The sequence below is a fragment of the Kwoniella mangroviensis genome, assembly GCF_000507465.2.
Source record: "Kwoniella mangroviensis CBS 8507 chromosome 1 map unlocalized Ctg01, whole genome shotgun sequence".
NCBI classification, from domain to species: domain Eukaryota; kingdom Fungi; phylum Basidiomycota; class Tremellomycetes; order Tremellales; family Cryptococcaceae; genus Kwoniella; species Kwoniella mangrovensis.
Window position 1 is genome coordinate 10,409,748 of NW_027062533.1, and position 22,827 is coordinate 10,432,574.

A 22,827-nucleotide genomic window follows, 5' to 3' on the forward strand; every position below is an offset into this window, starting at 1 on the left:
GCAACTTTAACCCTGGTATTCTACTACGCATTTCATACTTAGACGATCTAAGTGTGCGCAGACCGACTCGCTCTGCCGCTGCTCACGGACTCAGCTCAAAAGATGCGTCTCAAAATTACGATGTACCAGTATCGACCTGCTTCACAACAGGTTGTTCGTTATTTCCGCGTCAAAAAAGCTGATCGGTTACATCGCGAGCACATGACGTCTGCCTTTCTCCGTGTACCTCGTCACATGCTTCCATCAGGTCACGGAAATCAAGGATATCAAGGGAATAAAGTTCCAGAAAACCGCTCAACTCCGGGAAATAAGGGTTGTTCAAATTCGGCGATTGGCCCAGGGAATCCGTCCAGCGGTGTTCCTGTGAACTCCAGAAGTCGCACCCCTAGCATGACCTTGGCATCACCTGGTCTCGATTGCTACCCTGGAGGGTGTCACCAATGCTTCCAGAGGATATATAAACCCTACAGAATTGCCCCAGTTCTGTTCAAAGTCTCCACGGATCTCCAGATTCATCTCCATTCCCCCACTAAGCAGCTCCATTCCATCAACATGTCAACTCATCTTCCCGCCTTGGGCCAGGACTCGGTTCGTCCTTCGACCACCGAACTCGGGAGTGAAGACAAACAAGAGGTTTATCATCAAGAAGTTACCGGTGACAGCTCACTGCCTCACGGCCATCTAGTAGTAAGTCACGAACGACCGAACATCAGTATCAACAGTTCTGATCAAAATTTTGTAGGATGAAAACTTGGTTAGAGCGGAGAACGAAGACAAAGTTACCCCTTACTTTGTGTTCCTTGTCTCCATCGCGGCCGTCGCAGGGTTCTTATTCGGTTATGGTGGGCTCTCTGTTTACTCACATTGGTGATACCTTCCTGACCCTTCTCGACGTTATAGACACGGGTATCGTCGGGTCCGCTCTTCCTATGGTCGGGACCGACCTTGGTCACGCACTCAGCGACAATGAGAAGGAGATCATCACCGCAGGTACTACCATTGGTGCTCTGTTTGGGGCTCTGATCCTCGGTTCTTACGCCGACAAGCTGGGACGAAAGTGGGCCATGGCCATCGCCGATTTCTTGTGAGCGACCCTCCTCGGCTTGTTGTATGCTCTGTTGCCTGAGCTTGCTAACCTTGTCGCAGCTTCACTGCCGGAGCAATAATTATCGCTTCGTCTTACTCTGTAGCTCAAATGATTGTCGGTCGTTTAGTACTCGGAGTCGGGGTCGGTGGGGCAGCAGTCATCGGGCCTCTCTATATCGCAGAACTTGCTCCTACTGCGGTACGAGGTCGATGCATCGGTGTTAACGCTTTCTTCATCCCATTTGGTCAAACCATTGCAAGCGCTTTGGGCGCTGGATTTGATGCGGGAGTTCCGTATCACATCGGATGGAGAGTTCTTTGTGAGTGATGTGTCTTAGTTATATCATTGAGCAACTCCATGCTGATATCTGTCCTTCACGCGAAGTCGGTCTTGGCGTCGTGCCTTCCATTGTCCAACTGTGCTTGATGCACTGGCTACCTGAGTCTCCCCGAGTCCTCCTTCTCCGAGGACAACCCGAAAAGGCCAAGGAAACTTTACGAACGGTATACAAAGGTGCACCTGAGGAAGTGATCGACTTCAAGCTCAAGGTGATCGCGCAATACGTCGAGGCTACCACTATCATGCAACGACAATTCTCTGTCAAGGAACGAGCTAAGAAGTACTGGACTCATAAGCCTTATCGAAGGGCTCTCATTGCAGTCTGCGGAATGCAGGCTTTCGGTCAACTTACAGGTTACAACACTCTCCTCTACTACTCCGGCACCATTTTCGGTCTTCTTGGTCTCAAGAACGGTGCTGCGGCCGGTTTGATCCCATCGGGTGGTAACGCCTTATTTTTGTTCATAGGAATGTCATTGGTTGACAGGGTCGGAAGACGAAAGCTCATGGTCAACATCTATCCTGGTATGATTATTGGTCTCGTCTGGGCATGTATCTCATTCCACTTCTTGGCAAAATCGACCGGCGGGCAGCTTATCAGTGGACACGAGTACCCAGCTGCTCTTGTTGGATCCCTTCTGGGCGCTATCCTTCTCTTCGTCGCCGCCTACGGTCTTACCTACTCCCACATGATTTGGTATCAATCCGAGTTTCTCGCTCTCGAGATTCGAGCTGTCGGTTCCGCCATCGCCACTTGCTTCTGTTGGCTCGCAAATCTCGTCGTCTCTGTCGCCTACCTTACCCAACTAAAATCTCTCGGTACCGTCGGCACCTACGGCATGTATCTAGGTTTCATCTCTATCGGATATGTCTTCGTCTATTTCTGCTATCCCGAAACGAAAGGTCTGTCCATCGATGAAACCCGAAGCATTTTTGAAGATGACTTTGGTGTCAAGAAGGCTGCCGCGATGCTTAAAGAGAAGAAGGAAATTGCTTCTCAGCTCCACAATCAAGCGTAAGAAGGGTAAGAAGGGGTAGAGATGAAAAAGGGGTAGAAATGAAAAATGTGAAGCCATTTCGTAGAAGAAGACTACATGGAACAATTAGCTGTAAATTTTGAGTAAATACGTGGTAAAATGGGATGCATGCTCCATACGATGCGCAGCATAACATAGGGTCTCGTTGCTTCCCCGTTCCTCACCATTTGCCTGAGCTCATCGACTTTCTGCCTCCGACAGGTCAGAGATTGATACGGAAGGTGTTGCTGCGGTTGACGGATTGTCAGATCATCTAACAGGAGGATTGTTGAAATACGATCAAATTATCCGTGTGTGAGGTAACATCTGCGCGATATATATGTATCACATTCGGTCTATCGTTTATTTGTTTTCGTATCTATTGCCAAATTTTCTTGACCTGAGGGAGCGACTGTTGACATTTTTCAGGTACGCCTGCCGGCTCGACAGGTCAAGGTTCATGCGGCCTTGTTGCTGTGAGAATGTTTTAGAACCAATTCGATGGATGGCCCGATGATGGTATCGGAATGACCAGTCCAAGAGAGATCGATTGATCTCGCAATCGAACAACTCTGGTGGAGCTAAGGACCAGTTGTAATCGAAAGTGGTGCGACTGACGACGCCTGACGATGAGAGAGACCTTGAAATACCCCGCCAACATGTCCATAGCACTGTATACTATCGTTGACTCTTCTTTCTGGGACGACGTGTCCAGAACAACGGTTGTACGAGCGATTAGCATTCATTGCTCTCTGACAAGTGACATGCACGATGGCAGCTATCTATATTAATAAACTGTCCGTACGTGATCTCTATACTAAAGCATGTATACGTTCGTCTGAGATCCGGAATTCTTGATGAGTGTGTGAATGACTATCTCACCCGCGCATGAGGCAGCCCAAGAGAGCGGCAGCGAGCCTGGCGACGGCTCAGTGTACGCTCGTTCTAGACAATGCATGTACTGCTTGAGCTGGCTTTGGCAGTATTGTTATGCGAGGATCCAGTGGTTGATGAGGATATTATGGTCGAGCCGCTTGAGAAAGTGGATGAGGATGGACTTGCGGGACTCCTGGTCGACTGTCAGGTGTATGAAGCGAAATCAGAACACGATACGTTGGCCTCGAAGTAAGGCTGGGTGAGGTAAAAGGCGCTGGCGAGGGGCACAATGTATTTGTAAGCCGCTTTCACGTTGTTGTTCTGATACAAGATATCAGACATGGTGAGGATGGCTACAGCAGAATCAGCGGCACTCCATCTGGAGCGACATCAAGCACATCCCTGATTGCCCTTCGTGTATAGTACAGCTCGGCAAAGGCTTCTTCGTCGGAGAAGGATGTCATGCATCCACAAGATCAGCTATAGTCACGAGTCATCGACTTATATGCCAAGGTTAATTCGACGAGTTGTGCCATGGAGTCATTTACCGAGGATTTGGATTTTACTCGTATTTTCTTAATCACATCGAAGTAAAAGGATGTTCTTTTGGTTGAGTCGGGTGGGGGTGGGGGGTCCCCTGTGCTGTTTGAGACACGATGCATGGGGGATAGGAAAGAAACCCCATCTGATGCGTTTGATGTGAATGGATGTATTGAGGGTACAAGTCGATTCTAATTGTTCTGGTGCTGATTACAAAATCAGTCTACTACAGTACTCGTAGTGTTTAACCATTTAACCGAGACAGGTTGATCATGTGACTGTGATGTCGATCAGTTGACCCAGATATGCGATATGAAAACACCGTTTAATGACTGACTTACTCTTACCCATATTGAAGATCCCGTGATATGATGGACCATGCCAGCATGTCACTGGTACAACGGCTCGTCCACCTGTCCAATCCGCGGAAATGTATATACGGTCGACACAGTTCCTTCATGATAATATCACTATCGACAAGATGATACGATCGATCAACAACCACCTCTCAACATCGCTGACACGGCCGGCGATAACATCTGGGTCTATCAGATATTATGCTGCTCAAGGTCAGGCTAGTCAAGCTACCAACGGGTCAGATGACACGGACAAGTCGCCATCGGCTCGACAATCGAGATCAGCACCATCCATCAACCCTGCTCCTCCTACGATGGAAGAGCCGTCCTTGGGAGAAAGTCCGCTGTTTCTGCATACAACGGAAGAGGTGAGTGAATACAAGGACCGCCGCTTCTTTCTTCAGCTGATCTCGTTGCGCACTTCACTTGTAGGCGTTTACAACTCCCGGTATACGGTTCGCCGACGGACATGGTCTGAAAGGTCCGACAGGCAAAGGCAGGCAGACCAGGCGGATGAACCTGTATCAAGCTATCCGAGATGCCTTAGGGTGAGTTACAATAATATTTGAAATCTCGGCTGATCTTGTGCATAGAACAGCATTAGCTACGAATCCTAGAGCGTTCGTATTTGGTGAGGATGTTCAAACGGGTGTGTTCCGATGTACGACTGGTTTAGTTGAAGAGTTTGGTAAGTTTACCTCATTAATTCAAGGATGATTGACTTTCGCATACCCACCATACTTGAGCTAATTATTAATGATCGTGCTTGGACAGGTAAGAAACGGGTGTTCAATACACCTCTTACGGAGCAAGGTATAGCAGGATTCGGAATTGGATTAGCAAGTGTCGGTGCGACTGCTATAGCTGAAATACAGTTTGGTGATTATGTGAGTTGGCTATTTGGTCCACACAGTGAAGGGCGTGCCCTGATTGACAAATTTGTGATAGATCTTTCCCGCCTTCGATCAACTAGTCAACGAAGCTGCCAAACAGAGATATGCCAGCGGAGGTGCCTATCCTCTTGAGGGAGGTTCTCTGACCATCAGAGCACCTATAGGAAGTGTGGGACATGGGGGTTTGTACCATTCCCAATCCCCTGAGGTAAGTTTTCGATACCTCAGAATCGCATGTACACCAGAGTGACATAGCTAATCATGTTGTCAATAGGGCTTCTTCCTTGGTGCAGCCGGTCTGAAAGTGGTCATACCGAGATCACCCATTCAAGCTAAAGGATTGTTATTAGCCGCTATCCGAGATCCCAATCCGGTGTTGGTGTTTGAACCGAAGATACTGTATAGAGCAGCTGTAGAGGAAGTACCGACGGATGACTATACGTTACCCATCGGACAACCTGAGATAGTGAGAGATGGGACTGATTTAACAGTAGTGGCGTATGGTGAACCTTTACACATATGTGGTGAGTACTGTCAATCGACAGGTACGGCTGTATTTCGTCTTGAGCTAAACTCATCATCTCTAAGAACGAGCGATTGATCTCCTCAAATCACCACCTCCATCTCTTATTCCCTTTCTGCCCGAATCCCTTCGACCGCCTAATCCCGCTCCATCGATCCAGCTCATCGACCTTCGTACCATCTCCCCTATGCCTCTTGGAGCCTTGACCGAAGCAGTCAAGAAGACCGGACGAATGGTCATAGTGCATGAAGCAGGGAAAGCGGGAGGTGTAGGGAATGATCTCGCTGGGGAGATTGGAAGACGAGCTTTTGAATATTTGGAAGCGCCCATTGGGCTAGTCAGTGGCTGGGAGTGAGTCAGATCCCTACCATGTTCAAATGGAACTTCACTTGACTGAATCACAAATATTTCTTAGTACACCTGTTCCCCTGACCTTTGAGAAATTCTATCAACCTGATGTCATTAGAATATTCGATAAATTGGTTGAAACGTTAGCATATTAGCATGACTGTTAGAAGATTCACTGTAGATATATATGGAAAGGTTTGTTGTATTATATTCATTAGTTCATGTCCATTTATGTTACAAATTACTATACACAGGATATCTATAATACAAATGAGCGAGAGACGGGGATATGTGCAGTGAGCATAATTTAGAAGACTGATCGCGAAAAGGTTCATCAGTTTCTCATGGCTCTCATATGTTAAAAACTGGTTTTACTCACTGGCATGAACAGCTTCCGAAGCGATAGCACTTCCCGCACCAAAACCAATACCAGTGGTGAAAGCGGTACCGAGCTAGAGTAAAAACAGTCAGCTTCATGTGCTTCAAAGACATAGCAGCTAACTGACCTGACCACCGATCTTGCCAAATTTACCATCCTTTTGAGGTTCTTGAACGACCACACCACCTTGCATTTGCTGTTGAGGGGGCATCATCTGCATTTGACCCGGAGGAGGCTTTTGATCGTAGTACGAGTGGGCCGAGCCCTGGTAAGGAACCATCATTTGTTGGGGAGGCTGTTGAGGAGGTGGAGGGGAAGAGTAGTATGGTGCAGGGGGACTATTCGAGGTGTCAGCTTGATCACACCTGATGATGTGCAGATCGTAGCTTACAGCTTTTCAATATAGTTGGAAGGGAAAAGACCCGATCTGGGAAGAGGTACCGTATGACCCTTTGGGATAACTCGACCACGATACCATTGTTCGTTAACTACAGCAATGACTTAGCTTGAGTTCCAGTTCCGCATCGCCTGTCTCACTAACCTTCCTCGTCGATTACGATGATATCGCCACTTCTGAATTGCAGATCGTCCCCTTCCTATACACAGAAGCCGGTCAGTTGTCGCACGTGCCTAGGAGGGAGCAAGAAATTCTCACCGTCCCATTGAAATCCCACAACGCTTTAGCTCTTGATTCCGCTGGTCTACCTCTGGGCGGTAAAGTCGGGGCAGGAGCGGACTGAGGGGGTTGCTGGACAGGAGCAGCCTGGATTTGAGGTTGTTGCTGAGGAGGCGAATGAATGGAATCTTCTCTGGCATGTCGCACGGTCCATGAGGTGGGTGATTGGGAGATGTTCAACCCGGCAAAAGAGGCGGAAGGCGAGGATGAAGATGGGTTGAGTGATGGGAATGGACCGGTGGGTGAGGGCAGCTTCTGTCTTATCAGCGATGCATCGGCTGGGTTGATGATTGAGAGTGATTCGAGTAGAGCGATGGAGGAGAGGGTCTGGTTGATCAAGTGGGAAGCAAAGGCCTGTGCGGGCTGTTGTGACATCCCGGTTATTGCTGTAGCTGTTGTTTTATGTGTCAAGTCAGTTGATCAAGATGGAAAAGGTGGGAAGACGGAGCAAGTTGATTGATACTGGTGTAGCTGTTTATTATATCAGTGAGAGGATAGATGTCTGAGGTGGATAGACAGAGGTATAAAGGATGAGTGATATCTGTGAGGTTGGATCAAAGGGGTAACATATGCAACAGTGGTTTTGAGCACACGCTGGTCCAAATGAACTGGGTCAGTCTTTCCGACGGAAGTGAAGTGAGATCGGCGGACATGCGATTTATCTCCGTTCATCCCCCCTTTATACATTTGTTGTTTTTCCAATCTTTGTATCGTGATCTTGGAAATTCCAATCTCAAGATTGCGGACGAATCGAGTGAAGCCTATTCCGATCCGTAAAAGCTCTAGCATACATACACACATACATACATCTTGGTCATCTCGCATCTCATCTCTTCTTGGTCATCATAACAGCTCCCTACCATCCAGCACAATGCTCAGATTGACCACTTCAGCTACTTCCTCAGCCAGCAGGATCATTGCGGGACCATCCGTCCGTCGGTATCTCGCCACTGCCGTTCCTACTTCTCCTTCCTCCTCTTCTACCGATGATGCCGCCGCTCCTCCTCGACGTAAACGATTCGAAAAACTAGATGATGGGCTCACGTTCGATGACTTTGTATCGGGCGAGGAACTGCCTGATGTCAATGAAAGAGTGGTATTGGGTAACACAACGCAGTACGTGTATTTAGCTTGTCATCAAGATGACTCTCTTAGCTAATCAATCACGGTAGACCTCGATTACCATCATTCCTCAAACATCCCATTCCCACTGGAGCGTCGTACAGTAATATAAAGAAGGAACTGAGAGGGTTGGGTTTGCATACCGTATGTGAAGAGGCGAAATGTCCTAACATCGGAGAATGTTGGGGCGGTGGGAAAGGCAATGCCACGGCGACTATCATGGTAAGCTAGATAGCCTTCCAGGCATATCGAGCCATAGCTGAAAATATCATCTTCCAGCTCATGGGTGATCAATGTACGCGAGGATGTCGATTCTGTTCAGTCAAGACCGCTCGAGCCCCGCCACCATTGGACGTGCACGAACCTGAGAACACTGCTGAGGCTATCAGTCGATGGGGATTGGGTTATATCGTTTTGACGAGTGTTGACCGAGATGGTGAGTCTCATCAGCAAGCTGGAATGATGCTTTTGCTGAAACATCTTACATTGTTCCTTTTAGACCTTGTCGATGGAGGTGCAGCTCACATCGCATCGACAATATCCAAGATCAAGCAGAAAGCGCCTAAAATCCTCGTCGAAGCATTAACACCCGATTTCGCCAACAAGGGAAAGGATACGATACACACAGTCGCTTCGTCGGGATTGGATGTGTTCGCCCATAATGTCGAGACTGTCGAGAGATGTACTCCATTCGTCAGAGATAGAAGAGCAGGATTCAACCAGAGTCTGAGGGTTTTAGAAGAAGCCAAGATTGGTGCCAAGAAGGCTGGCAAGGAGATATTGACGAAGAGTAGTATCATGTTGGGTGTTGGGGAGCAAAAGGATGAGATTCATGAAACTTTGAGGAGTGAGTAGCATCGCAGTTTGTCTGATTAGAGACTTACGAGCCACCTTTCTATATAGGATTGAGACAGTCTGACGTCGATGTTGTCACTTTCGGTCAATACATGAGACCTACCAAGAAACACATGAAGGTCGATCGATATGTCCAGCCAGAAGAATTTGCTAAATGGAAGGAAGTGGCGGAGGGTATGGGTTTCTTGTACGTTGCTTCGGGACCTTTGGTCAGGTCAAGTTACAAGGTGAGTTCCGAGATTCATGTTAGACGATTGAATTTCGAAACTACTGAAACATCCGCTCATATATGCCTTGCTTAGGCCGGAGAATTCTTCATTGAGAATGTGCTGAAGAAACGTCGAGCTGCCGCTGCCGAACAGGCCGCAGCTGAGCTTTCTTCTCAATCAGCTGGAGCAATACCAAACGCGTCCGTAGCTAGCGTATAATATTGTATTGATTGATTATGCATTGTATCTGTATATTACACATTGCCCTATCTACCTTTCCACTCGGTACCACCGGGACTACCTGCCCAAGTGGTGGTTCGCAGCATACCACGATCATCGCGTGAGAAATAACCACTTCCTGCTCTTTCGAAAGCCGGTGATCCAGAAGGCAGAGACGAAGGTATATACTCCTTTTCTTTGCCTACGACCGCTTTTGATACTTCCTTCTGAGCCCTGTTGAATACTCTCAGACCGAAGGACGCGACTGTCCAGACACCGCCTGATTGAGATGATATCGTCAGCAGATATTATAGATATAAAACGTATTGGGGATATTACTCACCTATCACTCCTACCAGTCTGATCAAAAATTGATACAAGGATGTTGTTCTCTCTCTGACGGTCAGAGCCATAGCTTCTAGATCATATTTGAAGAAGATACCGGGAACACCTTTTCCATGTTCGAATGAACGAGAATAGTCGGTCACAGCGTATTGAGAAGTGACGAGTCGACGTCGAGCTGCGTCGATGTACGTGGTGGGGACTACTCGTAAGAAATATTGGAAGATGGTGAATGCTGCGAGATATCATGAGCAGGTATTATCAAGATGTACGCTCAGAGTCTCACTCACGCTCCTTGGCGATTTCGTAACTCTTATCTAGGGGCTGCGAGATGGCTGGGAAGAAAGGACCGAATGAAAACTCGTGAACGATGTGGGAGAGATTCATCACTGCGGAAAAGAAATACCGTAAGCTGTGGGTTTCTGCGTTTCAAGGAGAGGGGACGAACTCACACTGATGATCAGTATGTTCGAAACTCATATAACCATGACCGAGAGTGGTTATATGCAAATTCGCCGTAACTTTCTTGACCTCGACACTCCCGTATATTCTACATGCCGGGCCATCTGGTACACTATCGTAAGTCGGTCTATAAGCAGCTTGGGACTTCTTGACTCCTTTCCTAGATGGAGGTGAGAACAATAATCGCTGTATTCCGGTGAAAGTCCTCTTTTGATTTGGTGTACGTCTACGAGATGAGGAGATGATTTCTGATGCTGATTGAGCTGTAGGTGCTACGTGTCTATTAGAGCTGTCAGTACAATTTAAATTATATCAGCCAAGGGGCAACTACTCACTTCATCGAGGTAGCCCCAGCCGTGTTGAAGTGGGTGCCATCTTTGACAAAGGAATTGCTCAGATGTAATCTATCACCGACGGCGTCCCTCAAATCGATGGAAAGGTCTATACACCACGTCAGGTTGGTCTTCAGATGTATGACCAGATATAGCTCACAATGACAAGGCATAGCTACGGTCAGATCCACGTTTAGCTGAAGATCCTTCTCCAACTCATGATCCACGTGGAAGGAATAGTCCGGTGCACCGTAAAGATATTCTCCCAGGTCGTTCTGAGAGAGATCAGCTTTCCGAGGGCAAATTGAATGCGATCTAAGAGACTTACCAGAACTAGGAGGAATATTATGAACCCAACCACTGCAGTCAGTACACCTCCCCTCCTCGATTGTACAGTATACGTCGACTGAACCTATAGGTGACATTATACGTCAGCACACTGTCTTTCTTTGTATTTACATTCACACTTACCTTTGGGAAAGCATCAAAGCTCTTTATAGGCGCTATTTTATCCAGTTCCTCCAACAGAGACTGACTCTCACGTCTCGGCCTTGACTGTTCACTGGCATGGTCTATCAGATGTGGCTCGTACATGATGGTAGGGTGAGATAAAGGGGTGGACCAAGCGACAGTCACCTATAATGGATATTTATGCAAGACAACATACTCTACTTCTGTATCGGCTGTATGGTACAAAGTGTATAGTGAACGAGTGAGTGAATGATCGCTCTGCAACGTGGCATTGCTGCTGCATGCGGGGAGAGCGGAGAGTCCCGCTTGTGTCGCGTCCTGACTGGTGCGTGCCTGATTTTGCTTTTTTAGCTGTTTATTTGCCCTGAGCAGCGCTCGGTATTCTGTAAACAAACGAGATTCGGACATTCGACATTCCATAGAACAACAATCAAAAAGTAGAGTAGATGTTGGTTCAACTTGTTCAACCTGTCATCTCGTTATACTCACTCATCTAACCATATGGCATACACCATAGACCATATAACTCATCCGTACGATACCACTCTTACTCATCTCTTGCTCCGACAATTAGATCACTACTAATGCCGGTCCTGTCCAAATCCATCGAACACTACCACCGATAAATGTCATTGTCCCCGACCAAACACAGAACCTTATCCCGTCAACCGTCATCTCCTTCCCTCGCTGTCGGCCTACCACCTGCCCTCCCCGAATCCAACATCATGCAACCTTCTTCCCCCTCCAAAACGCCCCAAACAAGGTCACGGAAGCGTATACATCGGGGTGATGTCTCCTCTTCAGCCGCATCATCTGAAAATGAACAGGAGGATATGACTCAAATAACGCCCAAGAGGAAGATCATCAATCCCGTGGAAGCACCTTTACCACCTTCAACAGGCAAAAAGTCGAAGAAGAAGATGACTCTGCAAGAAAGATTAGCTGCCGCTGCCAATGCCAAAGCGGGAGCTTCAGCTGAAGGAGGATTGAAAGCGAAAGTGAAGAGCAGTAGAAGTATAGCAGATATGAGCGAACCAGCGAGTATAGCAGAGAGCTCTTCTTCAGTTTCTATTTTGATGACGCCTCAAACGAGATCAGAGATCCTCTCCTCTAGGAGTGCAGTTTCTTCTTCTGGCTCAAGTGATAAAGTGGTAGTATGCGTTAGGTCAGTCCACATCTCAATCCATTTATCTTATCTACGGATCAACCGAGACACAAAGCTGAAACCGGTTCTCCATTGCAGGATCAAACCGACTAAAAACCCTTTCGCAAACATAGCATACGATATCTCACCTACCTCTTTATCATTGTCAGATGAACATCCAAAAGTGAAGCAGCGGGGTGGAAAGGCAGGAAGAGAGGATGGATATACATATACGTTTGGTAAGTCACCATTGTCGGACTTGATCATATGTCTGACTAGAGCGCATAGATAAACTCCTTCAATATCCATCAACTACACCTGAGCTATATGGCGACAAAGTCGCACCGTTAGTCGACAAGGCGATGCATGGGTTCAACAGTACTATTTTTGCGTAAGTCCGGAGCCGCTAAGCCGAACCCCGCAAGTAGCTTGCTAACTCTGCTTGATAGGTATGGTCAAACTGGTAGTGGAAAATCCTTCACGATGGTGGGTTAACTCACCGGCGATCTTGGTCTTTATGCTGACATGCGTTACAGACTGGGACCTCAGATGAATTGGGTATCATACCCTGTGCTGTGGACGGTGTATTCGATGCTATTACTGCTGTAAGTGATATATCTGAATTAACGAATCATCCCTGATAATCCTATAGGACACCGAACGAGCGTTTTTGCTGCGAGTATCATATATTGAGATTTACAACGAGACACTGCGTGATCTTCTTAACTTCAAGAAAGGACCGCTCAAAGATGACGAGAAGCCTGCGATACATTACGCCAAGGTGAGTGTGCAACCGTCGTATCATACAGCCTTCCTGACCGTATTTGATCATATCAGGGCAAAGTCTACGTCGATCCTTTAGTCGAAGAGATAGTATCCACACCGCAAGATGTCATCGATCTCCTGGGAAAGGGAAACGCTCAAAGAAGTATAGGGGCAACTGATTGGGTGAGCTGAGCTCTTTCCACCAAGCCAATGCCAGCTAACGATAAACACTAGAACGAACGCTCTTCTCGATCTCACTGTGTTTTCACCATCGTCATCGAGTCAAGACCTAGGGATGGTGACGGAGATGATGATATTAGGTTATCTCGACTGGTACGTACGGGACGTAAGCGGAAACGTGAGAATGCTGACCGTTCTTCATTCGCAGAATCTGATCGTGAGTTATCACGGAAAATCACGGCTTAAGAGAGTCTACTGTAGCTGATCTACGCATTATTAGGATCTTGCCGGATCTGAAAAAGCTGTCTCCGATTCCGAGCGACGAGGCGAAGGGAAACATATCAATCAGAGGTAAGCTGAATGGAAAGACAAAAGATCAGTCCGCTGATCCCTATATGTAGTCTGCTCGCTTTACGAGAAGTCATCAATAAGCTTACCGAGAAGACCAAGGCGACGTAAGTTCTTTTGATCCAGAGAGGCATTTGATGTGGCTAAAACTCCTTCAGCCATATACCATATCGAAACTCGAAACTCACGCATCTGCTCGAGAATGCGCTTGGTGGTGATTCAAATATATGTGTCATCTGCACGTAAGTTCATGGTTCTTAATATGCCAGATGGATGTAGAGTATTCACCCAAACATTGTACAGCATGTCAGCCGAAGAAGAACACTGTGGCGAGACGCTGGAAACACTGAAATTTGCTGGCCGTTGCTCGCAAGTGAAGACTAATGCCAAGAAGAACGTTGTGAGTACTCCTGAAACGATGGCAACATTCATGCTGACCCATTCACCAGCTGCAATCATCGGAACGCGCTTTGATCAAAGCTAAGGATCAGGAGATAGAAGAGTTGAGGTCAAGGCTGGCCACTCTCACCAGAAGCGAAAGTCTACCGAAGGTGGAACCTCAGGTTGAACCAACGTCTAATGTGAGTGAACCTCATGATCGGTTTATTTCGCGTACTGACTCTCCGTTCTTAGCTTGCCGATTCTGTCGCTGCAATGGAAGCTAGAAAAATCAAATTGGTCGCTCAGTTGTCCAAATTGAACGGAGAAATTCTCACGTCCGAGCTGCCAAGATCTGGCGCTGGTCTACCTTTATCACCTCCCAAACCAAAGAGACGAAGAATCAGTGATTTCTCCGCCACAGTTTCCACCGGCACGGGCAGAACGGGGATCGGCTTAGGCACACCTAAGAAGACGGTCGATCGAAGAGCGATCAGTGGTATGAGCAGGTTGACAGAAGAGTCAGAGGAAATGCCTGGAATCATCGGGGCATTGAAACAAGCCGCTGGCGGTGATGTATCCAAGGTAAGCGGATTGATAATTAGGTGGGGCAGGAGCTGATCGTATCTTTCCTCCAGAACTTTGAACAAGATCGGGCGTTAGCAGCAGCTCGGCGAAATCTTGCTGCCAAAGAAGAGGAGTTATCCCTTGCCAACCGAAATCTCGCATCTGCTCTCTCGCGAGCTTCTCAATTATCCGACCGAGACGCAAAAATTGTTTCACTCGAGAACGAACTCTGTGAGGCTCTTGATGCTCTCGCGTCTACCCAGGAAACCCTTCAACGAACCGAGACCGATCTCAAAGATCAAAATTCGCAATTGGAAAGTACTCGTACGGAACTGGTCTCTACAATCGAAGACAAAGCCAAGAAGGTCGATGAATTGGAGAATAAAGTGATTGATCTTAGAAACAGTAGAGAGGAGCTTGTGATTGAGGATCAAGTCAGGTTAGATGAAGTGCAGAAAAAAGTGGAACAGACGAAGCAAGAGAAGGATCAGTTGAAGGCTGAGCTTGATACTCTCAAAGCTCAAATTGTTGCCTCCGAGGCAAAGAAGGATGCGGATGTGGAGAAATTGAATAGTGAAATCAGAGAACTGCTTGATCAGCAGACCGGATATACCGCTCAGTTGCAGACCGCCTCTCAAAAAGCAAATCAGTACGAAGCCACTATCTCTACCTTGCAATCCCAGATCAACGAAAATTTGACTTCCCAATTGACTCTCGAAGCTGAGATGGCCACACTGCGAACCGAGAAGTCACTTGCTGAGCGCCAAACGGAAGAAGCTCGTGCTGATCTAGATCGATTCCAGCGAGAAGCTATGTCGAACGAAGCGAAAGTCTTGGCTGAATTGCGAGAGGAGATTGGAAGGCTAAGAAAAGAAAGGGACGAAGATAAGCTCGCTTGGGAGAGGATGCGGGTAGAGATGGAGGGTGAGCTACTAGAAGAGAGGAAGAGAAAGGAGGAACTGGATAAAGAAGTGAATGGTTTTAGAACAGCTTCCGCCGAAAGTTCAGAAAGGGAAAGGAAAATCCAAGAGCAGGTCAACGGACTTTCTGGAAAGCTGGAAGATGTTGCGAAAGCCAATGGCCAACTAGAAGATCAGCTCCAACGGGAATCTGAAGCGAAGACTGCGATCGAGAAGGAACGAGATGAACTTCAATCTCGACTGGTCGCAGCTGGCGGAGCCGAACATCAGCTTCAAGAAGAAATTGCGACCCGCACAGCGTTGCAAGCTCAGCTGGACAATCTGACCCGACAACTTGCTCAATCCTCGGTCAACCTCGACACAACACACCAATCTCTGCAGGACCTCAGAGAGAAGTTCTCTACAGCTCAGAAAGATCTGGAGATCCAAGAGAAGCGACTCGAGGCCGAATGTGCTGCTCGACAAGAAGCTGAGAAGAGAATAACAGAATTGACTCAAGCTCGAGATCAAGCTGTAGCTGAGGTGAAGGACAAGGATCAGCTCATCCAGCAGGAAAGGTCAACAAAGAGTGAAGTAGAGAAGCGAGTTCAGCAATTAATTGATCAACGTGCTGCAAACTTGGAAGGAGTGAAGGGAATGAGAAGGAAGCTAGATGCTGAAGTGGCAGCTCGAGCGGAGGTTGAAAAGCAGTTATCGCAGCTGAAAGAGAAGGAGGTAGCCGCGAATCTCGATGAAGATGCTCTCAAGAAGCGGTTCAGGGATAAAGTTTCTGCGAAGGAAGGTTTACAACAGCAGCTCAACGAGGTCACAACTCAGCTGAAAACCATGACTTCCAAGCTCAACGAGAAGGAGGATAATATCTCAGCTGCTATGTCGATCAGGGAGGATCTAGAGAAACGGCTGCTGAAGCTGACGGAAGATCTGCAAGCTTCGACAACCGCTCTACAACTGAAGGATCAGGAGCTTAACGCTCTAGCTTTGACAGCCGCACAAGCCGAGAAAAAGCTTGCTCAATCGTCATCACAAGATGAGCATCTGTCTGAACTGCAAGAACAGCTTTTTAAAGAAACGAACGCCCGAAAGGCAGCTGAGCTTCACCTCACCAAGGTCTCAGCCGAATTGGTCAACAAGCATGAAGCAGCTCAACATGTTCTCGAAGCAGAGTCCCTGTCCCTCCGTCAAGCTCTGAAGACTGCTCAAAAGGAGGCTTCGGATGCGAAAGTGGAATTTGAAGCTCAACGTATCAAGCTCGATCAACTATCATCTGAACTGCACGACCTCAAATCCAGATCCGAAGTTACCATCACCACCTCCATATCATCTCGATTACGTCACTCAGCTCCTGGTCCTGGTCACGGCATTGACAAAGACATGTCGGCGACGGCCCTTGATAGCTTACGATCTCGTTCCAGACGTGGCGTTTCCAGCGGCACTGGCGCGTTGGAACGCGATGCCTCGTTAGCTATGTTGAAAGGAAGAGAGGAAGAGGAGATCGATAGGTTGGAGAAGATCATCGAGGTCCAGAAGGAGATTATCGATGAGCAACGGGAGAAGATCGAGAGATGGGGCAAAGTGAGTGTTGTTTTCGGAAATGCGTCATAAACGGAGCTGACTTCTTGATTCAATTCATAGGAGATGGAAAAACAAAGAGAGATTGTCCGATTGCTCACTAACGATAACAGTACACCCTTACCATCACCTTCGCCTCTACCGATACGAACCGGTTCCCCCCGAGGTCATGGAAAATCCCATTCCATCTCTCATTCTCCGATGCCCTCTGCATTGCCCAACGCCAAGGGTCTGGTATCTACTTTCACTGCTCGTAACCTTGCTTTGCCAACAAGCCCAAGTCCACTTCCCATGCATCCCACTCAATTCAGCAATTCTTCATCTAGAACTCGAAGAAGGGTCACGATCGAGCATGACATCGATCGACTTACTGGTGAGTTGATTTTCTTTGTAGCTGAAGTGCAGTTGCTGAACATGCTTGATCGTAGAAACGAGCAAAGTCAACAAGGCGAAAGCGATGTTCGAATCACCCGAGAAGAGTACCGCAGCACCTGCTACACCTCCCAAGGTACCACTTCGAGCGACTCAGAGTGTCAGGTCGGTGCCCAGGCAGCGTCGGCCATAGGTGACCCTCCTACAATGTTTCTTGTTTCTCTCTTCCATGATCATCCCGCAGTGCGGCAGTGTGTTTACTTTCCTCTTCATTCGGTCTCCTGCCTGAGCTTGGTAATAATGATTCTATATTCCCTGCATGTATAGACAACGAATGAAAATGAATGGATTGACTGAAGTAGTTTCATCAGATAGCACGGTGGTTGTTGGTTTTGGAACACGTGACGTGAGACATGTCAACAACACGTTCAGAACATGCCTTTTATACTTTTGGTACTTGATATCGTACATGTTGAATGTATGCAACAGCATAACTGACATTTTCCGGGTACGATGATTGAGCGCAGTCAGGATGCGGAGGATGAGCTGAGGGATCTGCTCCCAGAAGAAGCGCAGGAGTTGCGAGATTTTTTGGAGAAGCGACGGTGGTTTGAAGCAAAGCTCAAGGTATGTCGATGTCAGGTTGACCAGTATTGTGATTGCTAACGGATGCTGCTTGCAGTCTCTGGAAGATGTACCACCCATATACCCCTTCATACATCCCATATTGATCTCGAATGATGGGGACAGTGCACGCCCTCGAGCTTTCATACGGGAGAAGGAGAGCTCGTCGGATTATCGACTGCCCACCACTGACCAAATTAAAGAATGGCAGAAAGAACGAGACAGGATTGAAGCAGAGGTGATGGGCTTTGACGGAGGAGACCTCGAGAGGATGAAGGAGAAAACTCGAGGTATGTATGTGCCATGTCGCGATCTCAGTCTAGCCCTGACCCTTCACAACAGCCGCAACCCTCTTACCTCTTACACCCCCATCGACCCATCTTGTCTCCATAACACTCGATCTGATCGTTTTGATTGATCGTCTTCTCACACTTCTTCGACACCGAGGATCTCTTCTCGAGCTCACGGCGATTCGTCTACGGTGGGATCAGATACGATGGCAGATACACTTGGAGACCGAGAAGATACGCGACGAAGTCGCTCAAATTGTGCGAGACAAAGGGAGATGGCAGCCGGTGATGGAGGCTCAAGGGTCTCGGAAACACAACCCACAACGCAAACAATCGATCCAAAACATATATATGGATCAAATTTCTATCCCGCAAACTCCCATTGCTTGCGTACCAAGTCTTTCCGAACGCTCGTCAGCATCTGGGCCCAGTTCACCCAATATCTCTTCGCCTAGACCCGAATCACACAAATCTCCCAAATCTCATACTACGCCAAAAAGGTCACTCCATATCCCTCTGCTTCACTCTCAATTGATCAATCTCAATATACGGCAGCAGAACCTTCAGGCAAATGAGGTGAAGCGAAGTGGTGCCTTGCTTGATCGAATGATTGACATCGCGGGGCCTCTCTCAAATCTGGGTGGTATCGATGGTCCGGTCGATAGTGCGGAAAAGGTGGATAATGGAGCGGTACCCGATGAGCTCTTAGATTTACAAGATGACATAGAAGAAAAGGTCAGAGATATGGGCGATAGAATCGCTGGGGGTAAGCAGCTAGAAGATCATTGGAAAAGGTAGGTCATTAGCTCCGAGCTCAATGGGAACTTTGACTGATCCTTCATTCAGATCCGAAGAGCACCACGCAGCATCTACAGATAGCCTACATCATGCCGAGCATCTCATTACCATTCTCAACCTCCTTCTACAAGAGCCCGCATCAAGCGAGCGTCACCGTGAAATGTGTGACCTCCTCGAAGACGCGCAGAAACGACTTCCTATACCTATCAATAAGTCATTCCCTAGGCCTTCGCACCAAGCGTACCCAGAAAACGATCAACACAACGAAGAGGTCGTTGCCGCTCTTACTGAAGTCTACAACCAGGCACAGAGCTCCCTGAAGACCTGTCAGACTGGTGTAGAAAGGTATGGGAGGTTAGCAAGATCGAGGGATGTTATACTAGCGCAGAGTTCGACTGCAACAGGCATTGCAGCTACGTCGGAGAATGCTATCCACGTCCTGTCAAATGGTGACGGTACTGCGATCCCGCCTGACTTGAACGACCCACTAAGTCTCTCCGCTTCATTCGCAGAGTGGGCACAAGAGGTGCCTCGGTGGATCGCCAAAGCTCAGCAGCAGATCGAAGAAGGAACAACTCTCTCGCAGAAACTCTCACTTGCGGTGGTTAGATATCAGAACCTCTTGCAACAATCTTGTCATGGCTTTCAACCACTCTCGGTTCATGACGATCTGATCGAACATGCCGGTAAACAGTCTGAAGACCTCATGAAGCTGTCTATGGCTGTGGCGGCAGCTGTCAAAGCAACTAGGGACCGGGAACAGGTTTTCTCTGCATCGCATCCTTTTCTTGTGTCTATCAACGCAATTCAGTCAAGTCTTGCACAATTACAACATACGATATCTTTAAATACACGCCAAGCTGCATGGCCGACTTCTGGAGCGGTGAATTTGGATCTTCTCAAGGACGAAGTTTCTCAACTGAGTCAGCGGGTGGAGAAAGAGGTACGGATCCCTTCGCAGTCTCTGTTACGGCGCCTTCCTCAGATACACGAAGCCTTTCCGAGATTATGGAGCTACATGGAAGAGCAACTTTTCAATTTTGATGAGAAGGAAGAACGTCTTCATCAATCAATAGACCTGTTAGATCGGGTAATTAGTCAAGCAAGAGCGATCCGATCAGCGGACGAAGATGGAGCTTTGATACGCAAGAAATTTGAAGGCATTCGGCAAGCGATAGCAGCTTCGCGCCCTCCCACGGATGTGGAACTCGACAATATGTCCGAACAGGTGGATGAAATGGACCAAGATTTCATGGAATGGGAGTCGAGTCTGGCAGGAAGAATCCCTTTGTTAGCCGATACCAGCGGAACACTTAATCCTGAAAATGGTCACATCGAGACAGATCAGATGACCCTTATCGGGCCCACCCATGTGAGAATCGAGGATCTACATCAGCTAATCGACAAGTCTGCGGTTGACCAAGCTGTGCGGAAACACATTAATATGAGTAGCCTGAAACTTGCTTCCGAGATCGACAACTGCAAAGCTCTACTCCTTCGTATCAAACATGAATACTGGGAACGAAGATGCCACGAAGCAGCAGCTCACATCGATAATGTTGTCTCCCGATGGCAAGTTTTACGGAAAGATGTAGAAAGAGAGATTGCAAGGCTCGATCAACAAATGGATGCCGAAATTTCGGAAGCATCGGCTCCTCGCAACGCCGCAGACCTTGAAGCGCGATACAGCTCAATCTTCTTTCAACATCGGACAGCCAGTAGAGATGCCCTTGAAGAACTGAAATCTCGCATCAAAGACATGCCAGAACCTAATTGCAATGCGTTGGAGGGGAAACAATGGAACTCTACCATTGGTCCAGCAACTTCTGCTGTCCAAGCGGTCCTCTCTGAGATCGATCAAATGCAAGCTTTGCTCAAAGATAAAAGCAGAATTCGACTTAGCCCAAAGACGCAGGTCGCAATCGAACAAATTGAAGACATCTTTGGTTCGTCATCAACCTCAAACCTGAACATATCAGCCAGTCCTGTCGACCAAATTCGCCAACTCCAGACAGAATTAGACAAGCTAAATCTAGAATCCATAGTCAACCCATCGTCCGAGGATCTGACGAAAACGCCTAGATTGCAGCAGCTACCCGATACTCATACAGCTGGAAATCTTGATTCCAGTCTGAAAAGGATATCACAGAAAGCTCAGGATGTGAAAATGGATCAGGCTAATCCCAACTTAGCCTTACACAACACACTTGCAGCTTCCATTGCCGAACGGCAATTGTTAATTCCTCGACTTCACCGGCTTGCACGCTTATATACAGTCATCAAAAGGTGTGATTCGGCTCACAGCGACCTGCTCCAAGCCATCGATGCGGAAAATCCAGATCAGCTAGAGAAGCTTCTGATGCTCGCGCCATCCGCGTATAAAGCGGTTATAGAATCCAGCGTAGAGATCAACGATGATCAACGTGTGATCAGGGAAGTTAAGCGAGTCTCCCAATCATGGGAAGAGCTTCAAATGTTAATGAACCGATCGGACCAGTCAGACAAGATCTCGTCTAGGTCGCCAAGCGTTGCTTCGTACACTACAAATCGTGCCAATAGCGCCATCTCTACCGCCTCTCGCTTGCCGCGATTGGTCAGCTCCATTCCACGAGCAACTGCCAGGTCCACTTCGAACCCAATGACGGATAGTTTCCCATCGCCTTTTACCGATTCTTCGACTGCTCTACGCATGCGGGCGGTATCTGACACTCCAAGCAGATATCGACTGTCTAGCCTGAAGAAGAGCGCTGGTCCGCCTCTGTCGACAATGGGATCGATCACTACGCCTACATCCAGTGATACTGGAACTTGGCCTAGACAATCCTCTTTACCCAGGCCATCGCGTTCATCCATAAATTCTGGGTCGTTGACGGCTCAAGGATCGAAAGTACCTCGAGACTTCACCAAGAAGGAATATATCCCGAATGCTAAGAGCAAGCTTGATGTGGCCATAGGCAAGGTTGTGAATAAATTAGATGTGAGTGGTCTATGAATGTAGATGACGTGCTGACAAAATTGCAGGTTCACGTACCAGTACGTCCAGTAGGTCTGAACAATGCCGACGAGTGGAAAGACCAGTCAGGACAATATTGGATAGGAGCGGAAGGCAGAGCGAAACTTTGTTTCTGTCGGATTTTGCGATCTCGTACGGTTATGGTCCGAGTCGGCGGAGGATGGGTCGAGCTTTCGAAGTGAGTCAAAAAGCATTCATTATGTTCGAGAATTCTGACTGATTACTACATCTAGGTTTCTTTTGGATCATTTTGCAGATCCTGTTAATTCTTGGCAGACTCCATTCGGCGAGGCGCACCTCACGAGACAGTCCTCTATTTCAGCGTCATTATCTAACAGTTCACTTTTCGGATCGAATTTGCCCATACCCATTACCTCGGCTTCACTCTCGTCGCAATCTATGGGAAGACCTGTCCCTACGTCCTACTCGCATTCTTCGCTTGCATCCATAGCATCGTCGTCCTCGGAAAGGACGCCGTCGAACAAGCCAATCGCTCTGCCAAATAACGAAGAGAATTATCTTTCTCCGGAGAAGTTCCCTCGGTCCACATCCAACCGAAGTCTTCCATCCCAACCTCACACCCCAGATTCTGCAAGAAAGCTCAGCACCACCTCACCCAGCGGTCCAGGAAGTCCTCTCGCCGCATTTCAGTTTATGCGTAAAGCTTCCGAAAGTCCATCGATCAAAGAGAAAGAGAAGGAGAGATTCCATGGACGCAGATCAATTCTTGGTAAAGAGCTGCCAGCGGATTGACTCTGAATTATACATATAATGCATGGTTGTAAGATGATAATTTTGACTCTTATATGTATGT

At 47.8% G+C, this 22,827-nt stretch overlaps 7 protein-coding genes across 7 annotated transcripts; 5 read left to right on the plus strand and 2 right to left on the minus strand.

Moving 5' to 3' along the window:
* Positions 1-552: 552 nt before the first annotated feature.
* Positions 553-2,445, plus strand: I203_103943 (uncharacterized protein; the record flags this gene model as incomplete). The annotated part of the gene is made up of 5 exons (XM_019149515.1): positions 553-687; positions 743-842; positions 901-1,084; positions 1,147-1,406; positions 1,472-2,445. 5 exons carry the CDS (start codon positions 553-555, stop codon positions 2,443-2,445), a joined length of 1,653 nt encoding a protein of 550 aa, XP_019001058.1.
* A 1,894-nt stretch (positions 2,446-4,339) lies between these two features.
* I203_103944 (uncharacterized protein) lies at positions 4,340-6,133 on the plus strand (the record flags this gene model as incomplete). The annotated part of the gene is made up of 8 exons (XM_019149516.1): positions 4,340-4,582; positions 4,647-4,762; positions 4,808-4,902; positions 4,989-5,101; positions 5,163-5,315; positions 5,382-5,631; positions 5,696-5,981; positions 6,046-6,133. 8 exons carry the CDS (start codon positions 4,340-4,342, stop codon positions 6,131-6,133), a joined length of 1,344 nt encoding a protein of 447 aa, XP_019001059.1.
* Positions 6,134-6,349: 216 nt separating this feature from the next.
* On the minus strand, positions 6,350-7,408 carry I203_103945 (uncharacterized protein; the record flags this gene model as incomplete). The annotated part of the gene is made up of 5 exons (XM_019149517.1): positions 6,350-6,430; positions 6,485-6,695; positions 6,749-6,845; positions 6,899-6,953; positions 7,013-7,408. 5 exons carry the CDS (start codon positions 7,406-7,408, stop codon positions 6,350-6,352), a joined length of 840 nt encoding a protein of 279 aa, XP_019001060.1.
* Positions 7,409-7,904: 496 nt separating this feature from the next.
* Positions 7,905-9,438, plus strand: I203_103946 (lipoyl synthase, mitochondrial; the record flags this gene model as incomplete). The annotated part of the gene is made up of 6 exons (XM_019149518.1): positions 7,905-8,149; positions 8,206-8,377; positions 8,435-8,591; positions 8,655-9,002; positions 9,059-9,237; positions 9,313-9,438. The coding sequence occupies 6 exons, from the start codon at positions 7,905-7,907 to the stop codon at positions 9,436-9,438; spliced, it is 1,227 nt and encodes a 408-aa protein (XP_019001061.1).
* A 47-nt stretch (positions 9,439-9,485) lies between these two features.
* On the minus strand, positions 9,486-11,168 carry I203_103947 (uncharacterized protein; the record flags this gene model as incomplete). Its single annotated transcript, XM_065517427.1, has 8 exons — positions 9,486-9,718; positions 9,782-10,015; positions 10,071-10,169; positions 10,233-10,522; positions 10,578-10,683; positions 10,735-10,849; positions 10,903-10,986; positions 11,046-11,168. The coding sequence occupies 8 exons, from the start codon at positions 11,166-11,168 to the stop codon at positions 9,486-9,488; spliced, it is 1,284 nt and encodes a 427-aa protein (XP_065374245.1).
* Positions 11,169-11,671: 503 nt separating this feature from the next.
* I203_103948 (uncharacterized protein) lies at positions 11,672-17,481 on the plus strand (the record flags this gene model as incomplete). The annotated part of the gene is made up of 19 exons (XM_019149520.2): positions 11,672-12,210; positions 12,289-12,428; positions 12,478-12,580; positions 12,639-12,675; positions 12,726-12,794; positions 12,842-12,970; positions 13,027-13,137; positions 13,189-13,287; positions 13,343-13,351; positions 13,415-13,485; positions 13,536-13,589; positions 13,641-13,724; positions 13,786-13,882; positions 13,932-14,063; positions 14,116-14,445; positions 14,499-15,351; positions 15,418-16,919; positions 16,980-17,289; positions 17,345-17,481. The coding sequence occupies 19 exons, from the start codon at positions 11,672-11,674 to the stop codon at positions 17,479-17,481; spliced, it is 4,806 nt and encodes a 1,601-aa protein (XP_019001063.2).
* Positions 17,482-17,801: 320 nt separating this feature from the next.
* Positions 17,802-22,766, plus strand: I203_103949 (uncharacterized protein; the record flags this gene model as incomplete). The annotated part of the gene is made up of 6 exons (XM_065517428.1): positions 17,802-17,915; positions 17,971-18,202; positions 18,255-18,996; positions 19,049-21,977; positions 22,022-22,191; positions 22,247-22,766. 6 exons carry the CDS (start codon positions 17,802-17,804, stop codon positions 22,764-22,766), a joined length of 4,707 nt encoding a protein of 1,568 aa, XP_065374246.1.
* Positions 22,767-22,827: the final 61 nt, after the last annotated feature.